A 20,806-nucleotide genomic window follows, 5' to 3' on the forward strand; every position below is an offset into this window, starting at 1 on the left:
TGCTGTGTTGGGTCTTCGTTTCTGTGCGAGGGCTTTTCTCTAGTTGTGGCAAGCGGGGGCCACTCTTCATCGCGGTGCGCGGGCCTCTCACTATCGCGGCCTCTCTTGTTGCGGAGCACAGGCTCCAGACGCGCGCAGGCTCAGTGATTGTGGCTCACGGGCCTAGTTGCTCCGCGGCATGTGGGATCTTCCCAGACCAGGGCTCGAACCCTTGTCCCCTGCATTAGCAGGTAGATTCTCAACCACTGCGCCACCAGGGAAGCCCTCTTAATACTTTTATGTGCTGTAATCTGGCCCACATGTTCCCCTCTATTCTCATCTTTTGCCACGAGCCCACAAGTATCATATGCTCCAATTATAGTGACCTACTTCAAGTTTCCCAGTTTCTCTTTGGAAAGCTATTTCATTCTTCTGTGCCTTCTCCAATGTTGTTCCCTCAGCAGAGAACATTCTTATACTTGAACAGTATTGCAAGAGTCATCTCAGCCAACAAAAATCTCACTCTAACCTAAACACTTCTCCCCCATTCTTGCCCACCCCAGAACACACATTTCTATCAAAGCACAAACGACACTCTACTGAGGTTTGCCTGTCCCCCCATCAGAACGCTAAGCTCTGGGTCTAGGCCATCTTGCTTTGGCATTCCTGAAGTGTCACACAAGGCCTGGCTTGTGGAATGCAATAAATGCGAGGAAATCAATGAATGAAAGGACTCCTCTGTGTAGAGTGTGTTCACATACAGAATCATAAGATAAGAGGTCATACAACGATATATTCTCTCACTATGAATACAAATGAATTATTCTTTGGCAGCAATACTTCACACGCATCTTTAAAGAAAGGATGAATCCGAATATTTGTTTTGAGAGCAGTTTATCTTTAACGCCTTCAGAGTAACCCAAAGACAAGCTAACATTTCCTCTTCCTGGCACAGGTATTGTCTCTCTCTTTTTTTCAAAATTTTATTTACTGTGATATGAACATGTAACATGAGATCTGCCATCTTAAATTTTAAGTGTGCAATACATTATTGTTGACCATAGGTACAATGTTGTACAGCAAATCTCTAGGGTTTATCCATCTTGTTTACTGGAAACTTTATGCCCATTGACCACACAGAAGAAAAATATATTAAATGAGTATATTCTAATTTCATTGAAAAAAAAATTATCAAACTTCCATGTGTCATACATTGAATTAGATGAATCACCTTCCACTTTTTCTAACCTTTCCCCCGCTCCTCTCTCTTTCTTTCTCAGGACTGGGATCAGCCAGTTGTCAAGTCTAACCAAAACTGTACTGTAAAAATACAAAGAATACAAGATGCTTTATTATTGTAAGACTGCAACCATATAAAAAAGTATGTGTGGCACTATACCACTTTGTGGTTCGTTTGGGGGAGAGCGTTTGCATCAGCTAAAAGTATGATTCTTGGTTTGTTTGTTTTGTTTTTGTGTTCTTATAGTTGCTTTGTATGGAGTTGGTTTAATTTTTTGCTATTCCTGGCATTTAACACATAATATGAATGCCCAATTCAGCCAGGATACGGACGTACAGTTTCTTTTAAACAAATGAGTTTATGGTAATGCTGGAGAGTGAAAAAAAAAAAAGAAAAAAGTATGTGTGGGCAGAGACTGGAAAAGTAACATCAGACGTAGTTCACTGCCGTTTACTAAGCAGATACTGTGACCCACATATTGTTCTGGATGTGATTACAAAGAAGGAACAGTCCCTCTCCTGGAGGAGTCCATAGTCTCACAGCTTTTACGCAAATTGCTATAATCTCCTTTGATAAGCAACAGTGGTGCCACTTGCTGTGTCCCCAGCTTGGAGGACACCAATGCCAGAGAAGTTAAACTACTCGGATGTCAGTGGTCCACTAGGGTTTGTGGGCCCCTAGGGAATTACTGTGGAGAATGGTAACTACCTTATTAGTGGGAACTAAGATTGTTATGGGTGTGGAAAGGAGAAAAGAGGTTTTGGTGTGTAAGAAGCAGTAGATGGCCTCCAAAAAATCAGTGTTGCTCTCTCTGAAGCAAAATAACCGTGAAGGTCCCAGTCAAAGAGCCAGTATGTTGGGGGAAAAGTGGTCACTTGGCCTGGAGTGCTGGGATGGTTCTTGGGCTCTGGCTCCCTTCTTCAGGCACTGCACTGATGTCTGTTTACAGCCACACTACCCCACATCCAGCACCTTCTCCCAGAACCAGTCCCAGTAAGGGCTGAGCTACTTCACAGGCAAACAGATGAGACGTGAAGTTTCCAGTGCCTGTCCAGGACCCAAAACACTAAAGGCTTACTCTGTCTCCTTCAGAAAGAGCCAAGACCTGAGAAGCACAAAGTCATTCTGTCACTTCTTGAGAAGAAGAGGCAGTACTACGGTCTTTCATTCATTCTGGATGTACTAGCCTTTACCCAGGACAGACAAGGAGCCTCTCTACTTCCAGATACAGGCTTGCAAAAGTGGTAAAAAACAAAATGCATGCTAGGTAGGAGATTCCTTCCTAAAAAACCACCCAAAAAAAGAGATATATGTATGCATGTGTGTGCGTGTGTGTGTGCTCACACGTGCACCTTTGAACCTCTTGGCTGGATCAAGAGGTTTAAATGATGCCATAGGGGCTCTTTCTCTCTTCTCCCTGCATGTCTTGGCCCTGTTTTCTTCTGTGTGAACATCAGCCTCCCAGCCAATTTCAGAACAGAAACTCCCACCACCCCCGTTCCCTCATCCTGCCCTCAGGATTCAGGTTTACAGGGTCCTTAGCACCCAAATACTCAGCAAGAAAAAGATCCTTTCCTTCCCAGAGTCTCTGGAAAGGACGCCAAGAGGCTCTGCTTGGTCAGATGCCTGTCCCTAGACCACAACTGTGTTCAGGAAGATGAGGTACTTAGATTGATCAGCTTGGGTCACACACCCACTGCTACACTGCTGAGGATTTGCGTGAAACGCCCACCAGGTAAGAGAGGTAACAATTCCTGAAAGGAAAAGGTATTCAGTAGTCCAGAACCGAAAAACCAGAAAACTAACAGGTGTCTACTACACTTAGAAGGGAATAGACAAGGTTGACTTCCAAGTTTTTCCACCAGACGGATGGTGATATTTGATAGAAAATGCAGGCAGATATGTTGAAAGGTTAACTAAACCTATTGTGGTGATCATTTCCCAATACATACAAATATCGAATCATTACGCTGTACACCTGAAACTAACATGTTATATGCCAGTTACACCTCAATTAAAAAAAAAAAAGAAAGAAAAAGAAAATGCAGAGGTAGAAGCAGTTTGAGCTTCTCCTCACATGGTTACCAAAAATACAGGGTTGCTCTGGGAGAGTTGTTTTTAAAATGTTGAATTTAAGGTGCTTGGAGGACATTCGAATGAGGTCATCTCTCGGAAACAATGAGCCAGAAGCAAGCAAAAAGACGGACGTTTAAAATTTAAATTTTAAAATATAAAATTGATTAGTGTTCCGGTGCCAGGGTGTGCCGTGGAAAACCCACAATCCCTAAATGGGGAAGTTCTTCAGCAAAAGATCGGTAACCTGTGTTGCCTATTTTATTAATCTCCATACAATATCAAGGCCCCCAGAAGCTACACTTCCTTCCAGGCATTTCTGGCCTTTCCGTGCCGGGCTTGGACTTGGGGGTCGCCCGGGCAGAGGCTACTGGGCCTCCGGGACCCTGCGAGCGACCCGCGGACTACAATTCCCGGCGTGCCCCGCGAGGGCGCGGGGACGTGGCGGTGGGCGGGGCCTGAAACAGCCACCCCCGCGAGCGGTCGGGCGGGGAGGTCGGGCGGCGCCGAGCTGAGGTGGCGAGACAAGAGCTCCCGGATGTGGAGAAGCTGGGGAGAAGGCGTGGGAGGAAGATGGACTCGGTGGAGAAGGGGGCCGCCACCTCCGTCTCCAACCCGCGGGGGCGGCCCTCCCGGGGTCGGCCGCCAAAGCTGCAGCGCAACTCCCGCGGCGGCCAGGGCCGAGGTGTGGAGAAGCCCCCGCACCTGGCGGCCCTAATCCTGGCCCGCGGCGGCAGCAAGGGCATCCCCCTGAAGAACATTAAGCACCTGGCGGGGGTCCCGCTCATTGGCTGGGTCCTGCGTGCGGCCCTGGACTCGGGGGTCTTCCACAGGTGCGCATGTGCGAGAGTGGGCGGTGCGGCCTGGGCGGGGGTCGTGACGGGGAGCCGGGCCGCCGGAGGGGCAGGGGCTCCGGGGAGCAATCGCCCCCGGAAGGGGTGTGCAAGATCCGGGGTGTCTGGGCCCCGGCTGGCAGCCCGGGGAGGAGGGGCTCCAGCTTCTTCCTTGTTCCGTAGCTGTTAATAGCCATGAACTTGGGACCTTTCATGTCTCCGCCCTTGAGAATAACATCCGTAAAGGGGGAGATTTCCTCTTCTCTACCGTCTGCGCTGCCCGGGTTGACCTCGCAGGGTAAAGGAAAGGAGTCCACCCTTGTGAAACGTCTGCGATAATCTGTGAACTCCTTTAGGCAGTGACCGTTGGCTTTCCCCTGTTGCCTGGCGTCTGATAACCACCTGGTGCTGATCGATTAAGGAAGCATCGGGTTCATGAATGGAGTGGGCTGTCAAGGCTTTTCTCATTTCAAGCTCAGCTTGGAGAGCCTTTCCTGACCTTTGGAAAATACTCTAAGCTATCTGCCTGTGAGTCAGCACAATCTAGAAAGCTCCCCACATTCGTATGTAGGTGCGAGAGAGTGGAAAAGCGCACCGCTGGACTGTTTGATGAAATGCTTATAAATGGTTTGATCATACCTTTGGAACCTCGTTTGTCCTAAGGACAGTTTTAATTGTGCATCATTTAGAGACAGGGCCATATGCCGTATTGGTCAGGAGTTACAAGCTTATGTCATTCATAAAAGAAGGGAGATAGAATTCTGTGCCAAGAATGAATTTACACATGGTTAATTTCAACCTAATTATGCTTGAATTTGTTACCGTGGAAAGTAAATTATTTTCACCTTTTGAGGTTTGGGTTTTGGTTTTTAAAGAGATGGCTGTTTTTGGAGCATATTAATTACCTACATTAATATATGGATAAATGATTTTCATTTAACTGTTCTTGTTTACAAAGGAGGTACCAAAAAAGTATAAATTAACTAATTTTCTTAATGTTTTTATCCAAAGGAAGTCCTGGGTGGTGCAAGGTAAATAAGAGCTGGCACACAGAATATAACAGTAATGTAACAGGAAGTGTGCAAAGGAGTGATAAAGACTGGGGGATTTGGTTCAGTTAACACTGAACCCTAATTTCTGCCATATACATCCAAGGGAACAAGATGTGTGTGACATGTTCTTTCCGTGTTAAGCTCACAGACTTTTGGACATTTTTACCTGCTTACAAAGGGTACACACTGGGGGAAAAAAAAAAAAAAGGACCGAGAGAAGGTTAGCATTCAGTTCGTAGTGATGTAGTAAAATCCTATTTTTGTGACATAAACTAGAGAGGAAAATCACATTCATAATAGATTGAGAACAGAACCCATTTACAACTCCAGTTGCATATGTCAAGAAACCCCTTTCAAACTGGCTAAACAAAAAAAGGTAGGGCTTGTTTGAGATACAGATTCAAGGGCAAAAATGATTCATTCATTCAGCAAACATTTATTGACTACCTACTATGTGACAGGCACTGTTATGTGTCCTTAACCAAGGGTTATAGCAGTAGGGTCCATCCCTAGGCTGGTGGAGCTTGCATTATAATAGGGAGAAGACAGGTAATATATAAACAGTGTATACTGTATCAGGTGATAAGACGTATTTTTAAGCAAAAGAAAGTAAGGGGATAGTGCACTTGGTCACCATAATCCTCTATTTCTTGGTTCCTCTAGATAGGCTGTACCCTTATGGTATGGGGGTAGTTTTGCTGAGAACTGCAAAACTTTGCACACGTAACAAACAACTCCATCCAAGCCTCTGTGTTCAACCAAACTCTGTCATGGTTTCTAGCAGCTTAAGGCCTTGTTCTTAGGATGATCCCAGCCCCCGAAAATGCGTGCTCAGTGCTGCCGGGAGAATTTACCTATGTTCTGGCAAATAGCCCCTGGATGCCCTCTTAAAACAGTTAATTTAGAAAGCTTGCAATTATACATCCCTCTCTGCCCTTTGAGTTCTAATCTACCACCCAAAAGGGGTAGATTTGAATTTAATTGACTTATTCTGAAGCTGCAGTCAGTTTGGAGCAGCCTTCCTGCTTCTCCCCTTCTGCCTCCTTCAACAAATATGTACCCTATGAAGGAATTGGGGGAAACTGTAGCTTGCCTGATTTGTGCTTTTCAGGCCTGGAGATTATTTTGTTCAAAATCATTTTGACTTAATTGAGTTTCTGGCCTGCTTAGAATCAAAGCTAACGATACTTTCAAGGTTGCTAACTTTGCACACTAACTTGGAGAGTTAACAGTCAAGAAAAATGCTGAGATAATATTTTCATTTAGTAAAAAGCTATTGTTTGAGCTGAGTTTTTAAGAGCTTGGTTTCAACAGTGGTTGAGTGCTGTGTAAGTGAATCTCAGAGTAAATTGATTTTTTTAAATGTTGCCTAACGTGAAAAATAAACATAAGTTTTGGTTTCATTTCTAGGGTGTGGATTTATGATTAATGAAAGGCCATGCTATGTTGTCCTTGAAATGGCAGTTTATGATTTGAAGTTTCTGTCGTAGGGATCATGGTTGATACTTCTGTTCATCCTGTTAGATGTAGTATGACTTCATCTGAGGCTAAAGCCATTGGCATTGAACTTTGACATTTACTTTATACTTGATTTTTAATTTTATTAGCCCTGTTTGTTCATTTGCACATTCTTTCTCTTTTGCCCTCCCTCATCGGATGCCCCTAAACCAAGGGAGAATGATTGACTGATTTAGTCCTTCTGATAAATGATGATCGTTGTATTTTAAGTGTACCTGTAAGATGCTATTTTCATATTCATAATGCCATTGCAGTACATAATACATACAAATTAGACATTTGGACCTTTGAAGGTCTGAAAGCAAAACTTCAGTTTTCCTTCCAACAGAGTCAGTGTGAGGATTAAATGAGACTGTGTAGCTGTTCCTTTATCATCATTCCTATTTTATTATTTTTAATAGCTAACACTTATTAAACGTTTATTCTGTATTGTGGTTTATGTTGAATTCTCATAACAATCATATTAGGTAATTACTATGATTATTACCTCCGTTTTACTGAAAATTGAGGCTTAGGGAGATTTGACCTAGAGTCATATAGCTAGCTTGTGGTAGAGCCAAGATTTGAAGCCCTTCCTTCAGAGCCCTTGCTTAACCACCTACTGTTTCATTCATTCAACAAAATGAGCACCTGTTATGTAGCAGGCACTATAAAAATAGCTTGTAAAAAGTAAAGCATTGTAGAAAGGTTAGTTATGGCTTCCTGACCTCTCGCTGTCTCTACCAATCGGCTGAGAGTTTCTCAAGAAAATGGATTATATATCCCAGTGTCCAGAGTAGGGCCTGAAACAGAATTGGCAGTCAGGAATCATTTCATGAATGAAGGAATGAATGAGTAATAAAAGGGAGGAAAGAAGAAACACAGGCAAACCTCTTCCCAACCTCTGTTATTTCTTATTTACTGTTTAGCATTTCCAAAAGATCACTGAATCCTGAGGTGTTGAATGTTTATTACAGTAAAGATCAGGATAATAAAGTAAATGGCTTCAGTAATTTATTTCAATTAGTGATGGAAACCAGATGTCAAAAGACTCATCTCTTTCTTTTACTGTTTACTTTTTTACTGTGTTACCATCACCACCCTCCTCTTATCCTCTCTTTAAAAAATTCACTACATTTTTGTTGGTACTTCACTTTGTTATATAACGTTGTGACATTTTCCAGTGAAAAACTTATCCCAAAATTATTTCAGATTTTGAGATGGAGGAAAATGAGGGCTCCTATGTTCTGCCTTGCGCAGAATGACGTGAGTAGATACGACACACTTGACTCCTAGCCAATGGCTCATCTTGTTTACTAGGTTTCCTCTGAAAAAAAAATTGGGGGCACTATGGGGGCTTATTGACGTTATGTCTAAATTAAATCATCTGCCAATAGTAAAGGCAATAAATGAAATTAAATTCATAAATGAAAGCCAGAGATGTTAGAAATTTTTCTTTAGTTTCTCTCTTTTCACTCTTGACAATTGAGCGTAGACGTCTGAAACATGCAGGTTCTCATTCGTTCAGTAGATATTGAATGAAAGGGGTAAAAGAAATAGAGTTGACCCTTGAACAATGTGGGGTCAGGGGTGTCGACTCCCCTCCCCACCCCGGGCAGTCAAAAATCCCAGATTAGCTTTTGATCCACCAAAACTTAACTACTAATAGCCTACTGTTCACTAAAGCCTTACCAGTAACATAAACACATTATGTTTTTAAAATTTAATTGAAGGAAAGATTCTTTAAATTCTGTAGTGCTTTACAATTTTCAAAAGTTTCACACATGATTTTATGTAATCCCATAATAACCCTTTTTTTCCCCCTACCCCTATATTGGCCCTCCCCCTTTCCCTCTCCCCACGGGTAACCGTGAGTTTTCTATATCTGAAACACATTATGTTTTATTTAGTTTTATGTTTTATTTATTTTTTATTATTGATTAACACATTTTATAATATATATGTATTGTATAGTATATTACAATAAAGTAAGCTAGAGAAAAGAAAATCATAAGGAAGACAAAATACATTTACAGTACTGCACTATATCAATATCATAAGTTTACTTTGTTTACAAGATAAATCACCTGTCAGTATCAATACTGTCTTATATGATACAAAACACTGTAGATGTTACACATATTACTGACACTGAACATCAAAATGAAAAGATAATGTGAAAAAGAAATTCATATTTATTTACAGGTATAATGATTTGGGCATTGATAACAAAGAAGCAACAGTATGACTGCTTTATGGTAGCCTATTGTAATCAGTATGATTGCTTCACGGTAGCCTAGCCTATACACTAATGAATGAATCATTATAAAATTTTTATGGCATACAGTATTACAGTCATATTCATAATAGTGTCAGAAACATTGTTCCATTTTTTTAAAAAACCACTTACCTGTGATGATGGGCAGAGTTAAAAAGCAAAAGTAAAACATTATTAACTTTATATTAAATATCACTCATGTCTGTGTAAGGATAGGCTATTATCTACATATGTTTTATGCGTTCATGGCATACCTTTTTTTTTTTTTTTTTTGCGTTTTTGTGGTATTATACTTAGTCATCTTGGCTGGTTTATTCACATCGTTGTTGTTTATTTTTTGGCCATGCCTCGCAGCATGTGTGATCTTAGTTCCCCAACCAGGGATCAAACCCACACCCCCTGCATTGGAAGCATGGAGTCGTAACCACTGGACCGCCAGGGAAGTCCCACCTAACTTTTTCTTATTTTTTCCAATATTACTAGGCTACACAGTTTGCAATTTTTTTCAAATTGTAGCGGACCTTCTCAAATTTTTCCAGTACATTTATTGAAAAACATTCACGCAGTTCAAACCAGTGCTGTTCAAGGGTCAACTGTATATGCATATACCAAAGAAGTCATTCAGATTTCTTTGTGTAATGTCACTGTAAAAGCATTGTGGCTAGAGTAATACTCACATCTTCTGTTTCTAGCAGTGGAGATTTGTAAAGGTCAAGGAAACAATTCAGTACAGACTAGTACACACCCCCAAAATGTTTTCTATTTTACTGTTAGTCGTCGTCTTATAAAGTCCAAATGGTCAACTCTGTAAGCTGTGGTTAATAGAGCTGTTCAACTAAGCTCTCCTGAGCCAATCAAGTCATGTTCTCCACATCTTTAATTGTTATCGGTGGCTTTACCCGCTTGATTCTGTGTTCAGATATTTATGTACCCATTGTTAGTTGGCAAAAAAAAAAAAAAAGAGTTGGCTTGTCTGATTGTTTTGGGCATTTAGTCTCTACTAAGCTTGAAACTCTTTCAGTGTTGTGGTTTGGCTAAGCCAAATCCATTTTTTTCTTAGCAAGTATATTAAACACACAATATTTTGGATTTTGATGGGGAATGAGAAGCAGTATCTTCTTTATTTTCTTTAGATTTGAACTTCTAGTGTTACTAGTGTCTTTAATATACCAATAGCTTCAAAAATACCAATTATCATTTTTTTCTAATTTTATAAAACTATATCTAGGGCTATGTAAATAATATGTATATAAATAATATGTTATATATAATATAAATATTTATATATGTAAATATAAATATTACATTTAGGACCACATTTTTGATTCAGACATTTTAAAATGTGGTTTACATAGAAAATACTTTATTTTTCTTTAAATTTCATATTACTTTCTATCTGTAACATTATTTTGCTGGTACAAGAACTATTCTAACATTATGTAAGCTGTATTTTTGGGGTTGCAGAGCTCCTTTTTATCTTTAATGATTTTTTTTTTAGTGATTTGGCTTTTTATTTTTTTATTTTTTAATATCTGTACAGTGTTTGGGTTTCAACAGACCATGATGAAATTGAGAATGTGGCCAAACAATTTGGTGCACAAGTTCATCGAAGAAGTTCTGAAGCTTCAAAAGACAGTTCTACCTCACTAGATGCCATCATAGAATTTCTTAATTATCACAATGGTATGAGTTTGACTAATAGTTTATTCAAAATTTTACATAATTTCCAACTTGCCTATCATTTCACAAGACTTATTTTAACATTTGAATTTAGATCTTAGTATTACTTCCTTGCAAAGAACTTTATTTTGATGTTCTTTTCATTTGTTTTGTCTTTTTAAGAGGTTGACATTGTAGGAAATATTCAAGCTACTTCTCCGTGTTTACATCCTACTGATCTTCAAAAAGTTGCAGAAATGATTCGAGAAGAAGGATATGATTCTGTTTTCTCTGTTGTGAGACGCCATCAGTTTCGATGGGGTGAAATTCAGAAAGGAGGTAATCTGTTGTATCAATCTTTATTTTAGCTCATTTTATGGAGAATTAATTTTTCATATGTAAATATTCTTTAGGAGTGGGGAGAGTAAAAAGGGAGCAGTAAAATAGAACATGGGACCCTTAACTCTAGTAGGTAATAACATTTATAATGTATTCTAAATCTTGTGGTTATTGAGGCAAAACAATGAGACCAAATTCTCTACCAAATTACTTTTTACAAAGGATTATTTTAACCCTCTGTATTTTGAGGAAGACATGTCATTTTTATAGAGCAAATACCTTTATGTTGTTCTAGACTTGCTTGATAAATTCCCTATAAATCATAGAATTGTGGGAATAGAAATCTTCTACCAAAAAGTTTTGGAGAACCTCAAGAATGAATTTGTGGAATTGCTTCCCCAAATTTGTAACTTCTTGTGCAAAAAGAGTTCCATAACGTTTAGCTAGAGCCTGATTTCTAGCCAGATAAAGTAGCAAAATCTGTAATAAAGAATAGAATCAGGGGCTTCCCTGGTGGCGCGGTGGTTGCGCGTCCGCCTGCCGATGCAGGGGAACCGGGTTCGCGCCCCGGTCTGGGAGGATACCACATGCCGCGGAGCTGCTGGGCCCGTGAGCCATGGCCGCTGGGCCTGCGCGTCCGGAGCCTGTGCTCCGCAACGGGAGAGGCCACGACAGTGAGAGGCCCGCGTACCGCAAAAAAAAAAAAGAATAGAATCACCAACAAATAGGTAAATGTAACATACTTGAAGAAAGGCAGTGTGATTATTCTTCAGTGCCCTGACATTTGTTGAATGTAGGAAAGCTGGCCCATTTGTCTCTAACCTATGTTTGACTTAAAGGAGAGGGGAAGATGCAGTGAAAATGGAGAAGGTCCACAAAAGAGCAGTTAAGATACGAAGATAAAGTTATAGATAGAAAATGATTTTTCAGCCTCTAAATATGAATGCTATCAAAATCAATGCAGTATATCAATGACTACATTTATCGATTTCATTCAGTAAGCATTTATTGAGTGTCTTTGTAGCAAGTTCTATGTTAAGTTTTATATATATAATATTTTGAACTTATTCACTAAATATCAGAAATAAGATATAGGAAGGATTAAAGCTTGAAAAACACATTTTTGAACAAATCAAGGAAGCCCAGTGTTAAACTGAATATTGAGCTTTATATGATATATGATTAAAGTTTAAAAAAGTTCAAAAAGTATCTATACACATCCACAAACATAAATTTGGCAAAAATTTAGTGGAAAGCCAAGGGAATTCCTATATACCAATACTGAAGGCTTCATTTATTATATCATGTTATAATCATTAATGTTGGTATCGCTCAGCTTTCATTATTACCAACAATAATAATAAGTAAACATAATTTATTTATTGTTATGTATATTTTATATTAGTATTTTTTTAACTACTGGTAAGAATGTATCATACATTATATAAGCAGTTCTATCAATATGTAAGTTTCAATAATTTAATGGGGAAGTATTCATTTTTCTGTAATAATTCCATGAAAGTAATTTCTCAACCACATTAGATAAATAACACATACATTGTATTTCTATAGAAGCACATAGTGAGCAGTAGATTTAAAGGGCTCAAATACTGAATTATGGGTACTTTATAACAAATTCAGTTCTTTTGAAACTATTTTAAGCTTGCCTTTATGTCCTCCCAAAGCATTATATTTGTATAAATAGCTTAAAACTTTAATTACTCAGAATTTCTCTATAAGATACTTTATTTTTCTCTTATTATTGTTATTGAAAAGCAAAGATAAATCATCAGAATTATTAGAGGTATTGTTTCTTTAAAAAATCTTTTAAATTGTTTATTTAGATACAGAAATATTCTACCTTCTGAGTTCATTTTTATTTGCTTTTTAAAAAAATTACTGAATGAACATTTTCAGTGTTCAAAGCACCTGGGACTTACTGTAGCTTTTTGCTTTTAGTTCGTGAAATGACTGAGCCTCTGAATTTGAATCCAGCTAAACGACCTCGTCGACAAGACTGGGATGGAGAATTATATGAAAATGGCTCATTTTATTTTGCTAAAAGACATTTGATAGAGATGGGTTACTTACAGGTTTGTGCCCTCATTTTGCAAAAACCTTTCAAACCCTTTTATCTATATACTTTGAGTTCTAAGAAAGAAGTATGGCACATAAAGGAAAGTATTAACCCCTAGGGGAAAAGCAGTAACTGACAAGATTTATCATCTGAGGCATTTATCCTGCACACTTACCCCAAAATGATCTTTGGGGTTCATTCAGTGAATATGGGAAGGATTCTGCTACAATTGTAACATTAAGATAAGAAATGAAACAAGTATTGAATGTTCTGTATGTGTCCTGGTATTCATATTATTTCATTCAAAACTCTGTTTTTAATCCATAGTTGTATTACTCTCAAGTTGTGGTTGTACAGTTGAATAACCTTTATTACTTTGAAAAGAGTCAAAAAAACACAACAGTATGGTAGAGGTGAAAGAGCACCAACCTGGGCATCAGGAAAACCGGAATATATTGTAGTAAAATCTCTATAATTATTTAACCTTGAATATATCATTTTATCTGTTCTGAGTCTTACTGCTCTCATTTTACATAAGGAAGTTGGATGTCTCTCTCATATATAGAGCCTGTGTGGTTACATCATATACTATTCATTTTGGTTATAGCTGTTCTTTATTCAGCACTTACTGTGGACCCAGGACTATATGAAATACTACATAGGTTATCTTATATAACGGAATAAAATGGATGTTCCTAGTTCTGTTTCAGAGGAGGAAACGGCAGCTCTGAAAAATGAAGCAATTGGCTCAAAGCAAAAACAAGTTGTAAATGGCACTGTTAGGATTTGGATTCAGGTCCTTATGTTCCTCAAAAACTAGCATTTAAGGGCTTCCCTGGTGGCGCAGTGGTTGCGCGTCCGCCTGCCGATGCAGGGGAACCGGGTTCGCGCCCCGGTCCGGGAGGATCCCACATGCCGCGGAGCGGCTGGGCCCGTGAGCCATGGCCGCTGGGCCTGCGCGTCCGGAGCCTGTGCTCCGCAACGGGAGGGGCCACAGCAGAGAGAGGCCCGCATACCACAAAAAAAAAAAAAAAAAAAAAAATAGCATTTAAGAACCCCCGAACTCCACTCTTTATAGTAAAAATTCTAATGTGACTCATTCTCTAAGGGGAAGGAATTTTTCCAATCTTCTGGTCAGTAGGCAAACTGTCGTCTGGCTGTTCAGTTAAGTTTGAGTATTCAGGAAAATTAGATTTGACATCTATAGATACCACCCTCCATAAGCTCTTTGCTAAGGGGGACAGTGATTTGACCCTTTCCTAACGTGTGGAGAAAAATAGGTTTCCCATTGTAACAAGATTTGTAAAGAGGCTGACAATTATGAAAAATGAAAATTTCTAGTGATTGATATTGACCTTCAAACGATTACAATCAGGAAAGGCCTCACTCCTCTTGCCCCATACCCCAGGATCATGACACTGTTCCTACCTTTGCCCACATGTGACCCAGACAATTATTGTCCACTCCCATCTGTAGCTCAGGGATCTAAGACAATTCTGTACAGTAGATACTACAGTTCCTTTTCCTCCCCAGTCTTACCCCTGTTGCAAGTAGGAACAGAAGTTCCAAAAACATTTATACTACTGCTTTCGGATGATGATGGGAGAGACTACCAGAACAAAGGGGATACGGGATACAATTAGGGATTCCCAGAAAATTCCTTGTGGTCAGAATACTGGAGGATGCGTATTATTTCTACTGTTTCAATCTTTAAAATCTATTTAAAGAAAAATGGGAACTTGCACTGTGTAAATAGAATTTGAAAAATGTCAAGGTTGTTTGTTTTATGTGATTTGAATATATGGAAAACAATAAGCTCTCCCCTCCAAAAAAAAATTATTTGTTGTATGTCTGGTATTACTGGCTTATTCATTTTTCTTAGTACTGTAGAAGTGGACTCATTGTTCTGTATTGTAATAAACTTTTTGATATGTGTGAATGCATGTCGACAGCAGTCCTCATGGCACCTGTGCTATCTTTAGGGTGGGAAAATGGCATACTACGAGATGCGAGCCGAGCACAGTGTGGACATAGATGTGGACATTGACTGGCCTATTGCAGAACAAAGAGTATTAAGGTAAAAACAAGATTGTATAGCCTTTGCACTAGACCATAATGAATGATTTTTAGTAGATACATTTAAATTCACTTGTGGACAACTGATTTTTGATCCTCCAGTCTTAGGATCTTTTGTAATTATTTTGCTTACGTGAGGAAGACATATACATAAAATATGCCTATAGATGGCTTATTCAGTAACTTGAGAAGCACATAATCTGGTTAGACCACACTTAAAATCCTTGCACTGTAAGTTGGAGTGTATATGTGAGGTTACTTGGAAAGGTAATGTTTGAGTAATTAAATGGAAACGGGTTATTAAGTTACTGGTGTTAGCTAGATGACAGGGAGTGATTAGTATCACACTTGGATTCAAAAGTCTATTTTGGTTTCTTTTAGATTTGGCTATTTTGGCAAAGAGAAGCTGAAGGAGATAAAACTTTTCGTTTGCAATATTGATGGATGTCTAACCAATGGACACATTTATGTATCAGGAGACCAAAAAGAAATAATATCTTATGATGTAAAAGATGCTATTGGGATAAGTTTATTAAAGAAAAGTGGCATTGAGGTATGTGCCCCCTGAACATAGCAATGCTTTTTAAGATTGTGATTTAAGGTCAAGGAACATGTGAGGGAAATAAGAGATTTACGTTTTTAGTATTATCAATTAAAATATCTGAAATTTAGCTTTCACATGCCTAGAAAATTGTGCTATTTACTTTTAGATGAGTAGAATTAGTAATTTGTTTATCAATAAATAATGCTTCTTATTTATTTAATGAGTATGATAGTAGGTGCTATCTAGTATTTCTGATACGATCTTGGAACCAGAAAGATTTCACAGAAAATAGGTGTCAGCATTTGGAAAAAAGCAAATCTCAGGTGGATTTTTTAAATGTAGCTTATTCTTATGATTGAAAATTTTAATTCAAAGTAACAATACTTCTGTGTATTTTCAAAAATGAAGTTTAAGATGATTTCTTAGAATATACTAGAAATCTTACGTACGTGTTTCTGAGCGGCATGAGAGACAAGTTAGACTTTCCTCTGAATAAATTGAATTATTGGAGAATCTTAGATTGTTATCAGACAATGTATATTTTATTTTTTACCTGTAGATAGAATCCTTTCCACTGTAGAAAACAGTCTTTTGCCTTTATTGGACTACTAGCATTCAAATGTGTTAAAGCTTCATCATTTTAAAATCAATTAGTTGATTTTACTTAATTAGTCCTTCAGACTACTCACTTGTGATTTGTACAATTTAAAAGGTGTTATTTTATTATGAGAGATTTCTGTTTTCTCATTTTGCCCTTTTTTTTTTTTTTTTTTTCTTAAGGTGAGGTTAATCTCAGAAAGGGCCTGTTCAAAGCAGACTCTCTCTTCCTTAAAACTGGATTGCAAAATGGAAGTCAGTGTACCAGACAAGCTTGCAGTTGTAGATGAATGGAGAAAAGAAATGGGCCTGTGCTGGAAAGAAGTGGCATATCTTGGTTGGTATCCTTCTATTCAGCCATAATAATGGATTGAAGATTTCTGATATATAGGAAATACATTCTGAATATTTTTTGCTATTATTAAAATGTACATAGATTTGACTCCCCAGATTCCATTTCCAGGAAAGAAATTGAACAAATATGCCAATAATGGAGGGAAAAAAAGAACCCACCTAAATATCCTGCAAAAATAGATTTATGCAACCATTAAAAACAGTGCTGTAATATGTATTCCTTGACATGGTCACATGTCATAAGTTTTTCACTTCAGCATTAAGCAAGTATATTTATCAGGTGTCTCCTCTATGCATACTTGGAACTGGTCGCTGGGACTTACTGCTTACAGGGTTTACAGTCTAATGATGTCAACATTTTTGAATATCAGTAATGAAGAGTTATTAAAATACATAATAACTATAAACCGTGTATGAGATAAATATTTACAAGTACAATATGGGCCTCAAAAGAAGCACAGGGGGCATCCCTGGTGGCGCAGTGGTTGAGAGTCCGCCTGCCGATGCAGGGGACATGGGTTCGTGCCCCGGTCTGGGAAGATCCCACATGCCGTGGAGCGGCTGGGCCCGTGAGCCATGGCCGCTGAGCCTGCGTGTCCGGAACCTGCGCTCCGCAACGGGAGAGGCCACAACAGTGAAAGGCCCGCGTACCGCAAGAGAGGCCCGCGTACCGCAAAAAAAAAAAAAAAAAAAAAAAAAAGAAGCACAAGGATGCTTTGGGAGCACGTGCTCTGGGGACTTCAGGAATAGCCTTTGAATCACATGTGAAGATTCAGTGGAGAAAAATACTATAGAACCTTTGATAGAAAATGATCCAATTTTTGTAAGAAGAAAACAACTTTAATGGAACATATAACAAATCCCAGCTGTACTTATTATTACCTGTGCAACCTTAAGCAGCTTCTCTAAGCCTTAGTTTTCCTATTTATAGTATAAACACAAACTTCATAAGGCTATTGGGAAAGAAATTGAAGATAATATAAAATCCTTAAAATAGTGCATGCATTTAGTAATAAGTGTGTATCATTTATATAAGTAAAACAACTAAAATATATATGCCAAAGTGTAGTGATTATCCATAAGTAATAATAATAAGCCTAATTTTGATTATGTTTTGCCTTCGTTTATTTGTTTTTTAAGTTTCTACCAAGAATATGCATTACTTATATCACATAAGGAAACAACTATAAAAAGTAGAGGTTAGAAAATCAAGAAAACAGAGAATAAACTCCAAATTTTTATTTTAAAAATCAGAGCAGTATTTTGTATCATCCACATAAATGTATAAAATTGTATTCCTTTAAAACGTTGACACTTTTTTTTCTTCCAATTTTATTGATATAACTGACTTACAGCACTGTATAAGTGTAAGGTCTACAGCACAGTGATTTAACTTACATACATCATGCAGTGATTATCACAGTAAACTTAGTGAATATCCATCATCTCATATAGATACATATGAGATGATAAAAATGTTTTCCCTGTGGTGAGAACTCTTAGGATAATCTCTTAACTTACTGCTTTAATGAGTATAGCTTTTGAAAACAGGGAACATGATTCCTTCAGCTCTGTTTTTCTTTCTCAAGATTGTTTTGGCTATTTGGGGGTCTTTTGTTTCCATACAAATTTTAGTTTTATTCTAGTTCTGCAAAAAATGCCTTTGGTATTTTGGTAGAGGGATTGCATTGAATCTGTAGATTGCCTTTGGTGTAGTTATGATCATTTTAACAACATTAATTCTTCTAATCCATGAGCACAGTATATATCTTTCCATCTGTTGTGTCATCTTCAGTTTCCTTTGTCAGTATCTTAAAGAGTTTTCTGAGTACAGGTGTTTTACCTCCTTAGATTTATTCCTAGGTATTTTATTCTTTTTGATGAAATACTAAATGGGATTGTTTTCTTAATTTCTCATTCTGAGAGTTCATTATTTATTAGTATATATAGAAACGCAATAGACTTCTGTGTATTAATTTTGTATCCTGCAACTTTACTGAATTCATTTATTCTAATAAACACTTTTATAAATAAAATTTAATAAAGTTTAGTTTCAGGGATGGGTTATACAAAGAAATACTTTAATTTTTATCAACTTTCATTGAAAACAATTCAAATTTCAATACATTTAATAATAAAAGAAAAAATTTCAGTAGATAAATGTAGAACAGATTTAAAACAAACAACACTCTTAACCAACATTTATTAGTAGTATTTGGTCTATATTTTAGTAATAGTTATATGCAGAATGGTGAATGTTAGATCCTGGGAGCTTCTGAAATTCATCCTTCCAAAAAAAATAATAAGAGGGGGAGGTGGAGAAACTAATAAGCAAGGCAGGGAGAGAAAGGATGTAGTTATGTCAGTGTGATGGTAATTTTTCAACAAGCAGCATACAAATCAGAGAGAACTGTTAGAGACTTAAGATGTATAGCAACAAAATGCAGTATGTGGACCTTTTTTGGTTTCTGATTCAAATAAATCAACAACTATAAAAAGACAATTTTGAGACAGCTGAGGATATTTGAGCATGTACTAGGTTATTAGATGATATTAAGGAATTAGTGTTGATTTTGTTGGTTGGGTGATACTGTGTCAGTTTCTTAAAAAATATATGTATTATAGACAGATGGCAAAGAGTGTCTGGGAATTCCTTCTCCCTTTCCTCCAAAAAACTTGGGGGGCAGGGAATGGACAGAAATATTGATAAATAATGCAAAACATTAATAATTACATAAATTTGGGACTCTTGGATGTTTGAAATTTTCCTTAATAAAAAGTTTAAATAATTATAGTTTATATTAGATTTCTAGTAATTTTAATATTCATGGCAAGCAGAAAGTATACTCCATTCTCCTCTAATTGATAAGCGTTTATTATGAATTACTTAGGAAAAACCCTAGACCTTAAGTATTTATTATACTTGGAAATGCTTTTATTTTTGTTCCATCTAATCTGTAGTATTCTAATACACAGTGTCTGAAGTTGCGAGAATTACTTACTGATTGCTGTTTGCATTATTTAGGAAGAAACTTCCTTCTCTCTTTAAATATTCAACCAGTGCTTCTCTAACTTGATAGGAAATGAAGTGTCTGATGAGGAGTGCTTGAGGAGAGCGGGCCTCAGTGGCGTTCCTGCTGATGCCTGTGCCGCCGCCCAGAAGGCTGCTGGATACATTTGCAAAAGCAATGGTGGCCGTGGTGCCCTCCGAGAGTTTGCAGAGCACGTTTTCCTACTAATGGAAAAGGTTATTAATTCATGCCAAAAATAGAAATTAGTGTTATGTTGGAAAAGAAAGTATACAGCCTTCTTCAGCCACTTTACTTTTATTTTTGATTAAGTACAATTCCATGCTGTAATGTTAACAGAGAGTGTGATTTGATTTGTGATATATCTTAATATCTTTTAAAGCAGAGCCTTCTTAAACTGTCACTCCAAAACCTTCTATGAAATAACTGTGCTGTACTTTTCTCTTTATGCAGGATCATTATTTAGAGATTGATTACAGTCTCTCTCAGATTTTTAGTAAATGCAAGTAAGAACATCATCAAAATTGACTTTGTATTGTATCCTGTAAAATTGTGTGTTTGTGTGCTTTTAATGATGCTGAAACTTTATTTATTTTGGGACAGTTTGTCTGGTAAGACATTCCCTTCTATTAATTAATAAAATTACATTTCACAAACTTGATGAAAACTGTCTTGTTGCTACAGAAAAGATTTACCAAACATTGCCTTATTTCCTTTAAACACTGACCATGCAGTCAGCGTGAGAAACAAGCCACTAAATACCAGCTGTAGAGCATCCAATTGTACTTCATATATGGATACATACAGCACATAAATACAAATAGAGATGTCTGAAGAAATTCATGTATTGTGAAGGTTGTCTATTGGTTTGTAGTAAATCGTTTGCAGTTACCTCGGAGATCATTGTAATTTTGTGTACTAAATTTGGCTATTAATTATCACAATTTTACAGCCAGCACAAATCTCACTCCTACCTGGTTAGATTCTAAGAATGGGACATTAGCTCATAAATGTGGATGCTTACCTAATAAAAAAACACTAACCATTTCCTGTGGAACATTTTCATCTATTTCCACTATAAAAAGAGGAGTTCATGTAAAACTCTAGCAAGAAGCAAGCCATTCACGCCGTGCTATATAGGAAGCTGTTTTCCAGTCAAGACTGGGTGGATCTGTACAG

The 20,806-nt window shown here is 37.8% G+C and overlaps 1 protein-coding gene across 1 annotated transcript; it reads left to right on the top strand.

Annotated features, from left to right (window-relative positions):
- Nucleotides 1-3,776: 3,776 nt before the first annotated feature.
- On the top strand, nt 3,777-20,283 carry CMAS (cytidine monophosphate N-acetylneuraminic acid synthetase). Its single transcript, XM_007112345.4, has 8 exons — nt 3,777-4,125; nt 10,493-10,635; nt 10,795-10,950; nt 12,910-13,043; nt 15,010-15,104; nt 15,485-15,656; nt 16,428-16,581; nt 19,679-20,283. The coding sequence occupies exons 1-8, from the start codon at nt 3,866-3,868 to the stop codon at nt 19,867-19,869; spliced, it is 1,305 nt and encodes a 434-aa protein (XP_007112407.2). The 5' UTR covers nt 3,777-3,865; the 3' UTR covers nt 19,870-20,283.
- Nucleotides 20,284-20,806: the final 523 nt, after the last annotated feature.

The sequence above is a fragment of the Physeter macrocephalus genome, chromosome 6, assembly GCF_002837175.3.
Source record: "Physeter macrocephalus isolate SW-GA chromosome 6, ASM283717v5, whole genome shotgun sequence".
NCBI lineage: Eukaryota > Metazoa > Chordata > Mammalia > Artiodactyla > Physeteridae > Physeter > Physeter macrocephalus.

What these genes read in the sequence shown, in the direction of transcription:
- CMAS (XM_007112345.4), top strand. Translation starts at nt 3,866, where the DNA reads ATGGACTCGGTGGAGAAGGGGGCCGCCACCTCCGTCTCCAACCCGCGG. An exon ending in GGGTGAAATTCAGAAAGGAG is followed by an intron (nt 10,951 to 12,909) that starts GTAATCTGTTGT and finishes TTTTGCTTTTAG; the next exon opens with TTCGTGAAATGACTGAGCCT. An exon ending in TAAAGAAAAGTGGCATTGAG is followed by an intron (nt 15,657 to 16,427) that starts GTATGTGCCCCC and finishes TTTTTTCTTAAG; the next exon opens with GTGAGGTTAATCTCAGAAAG.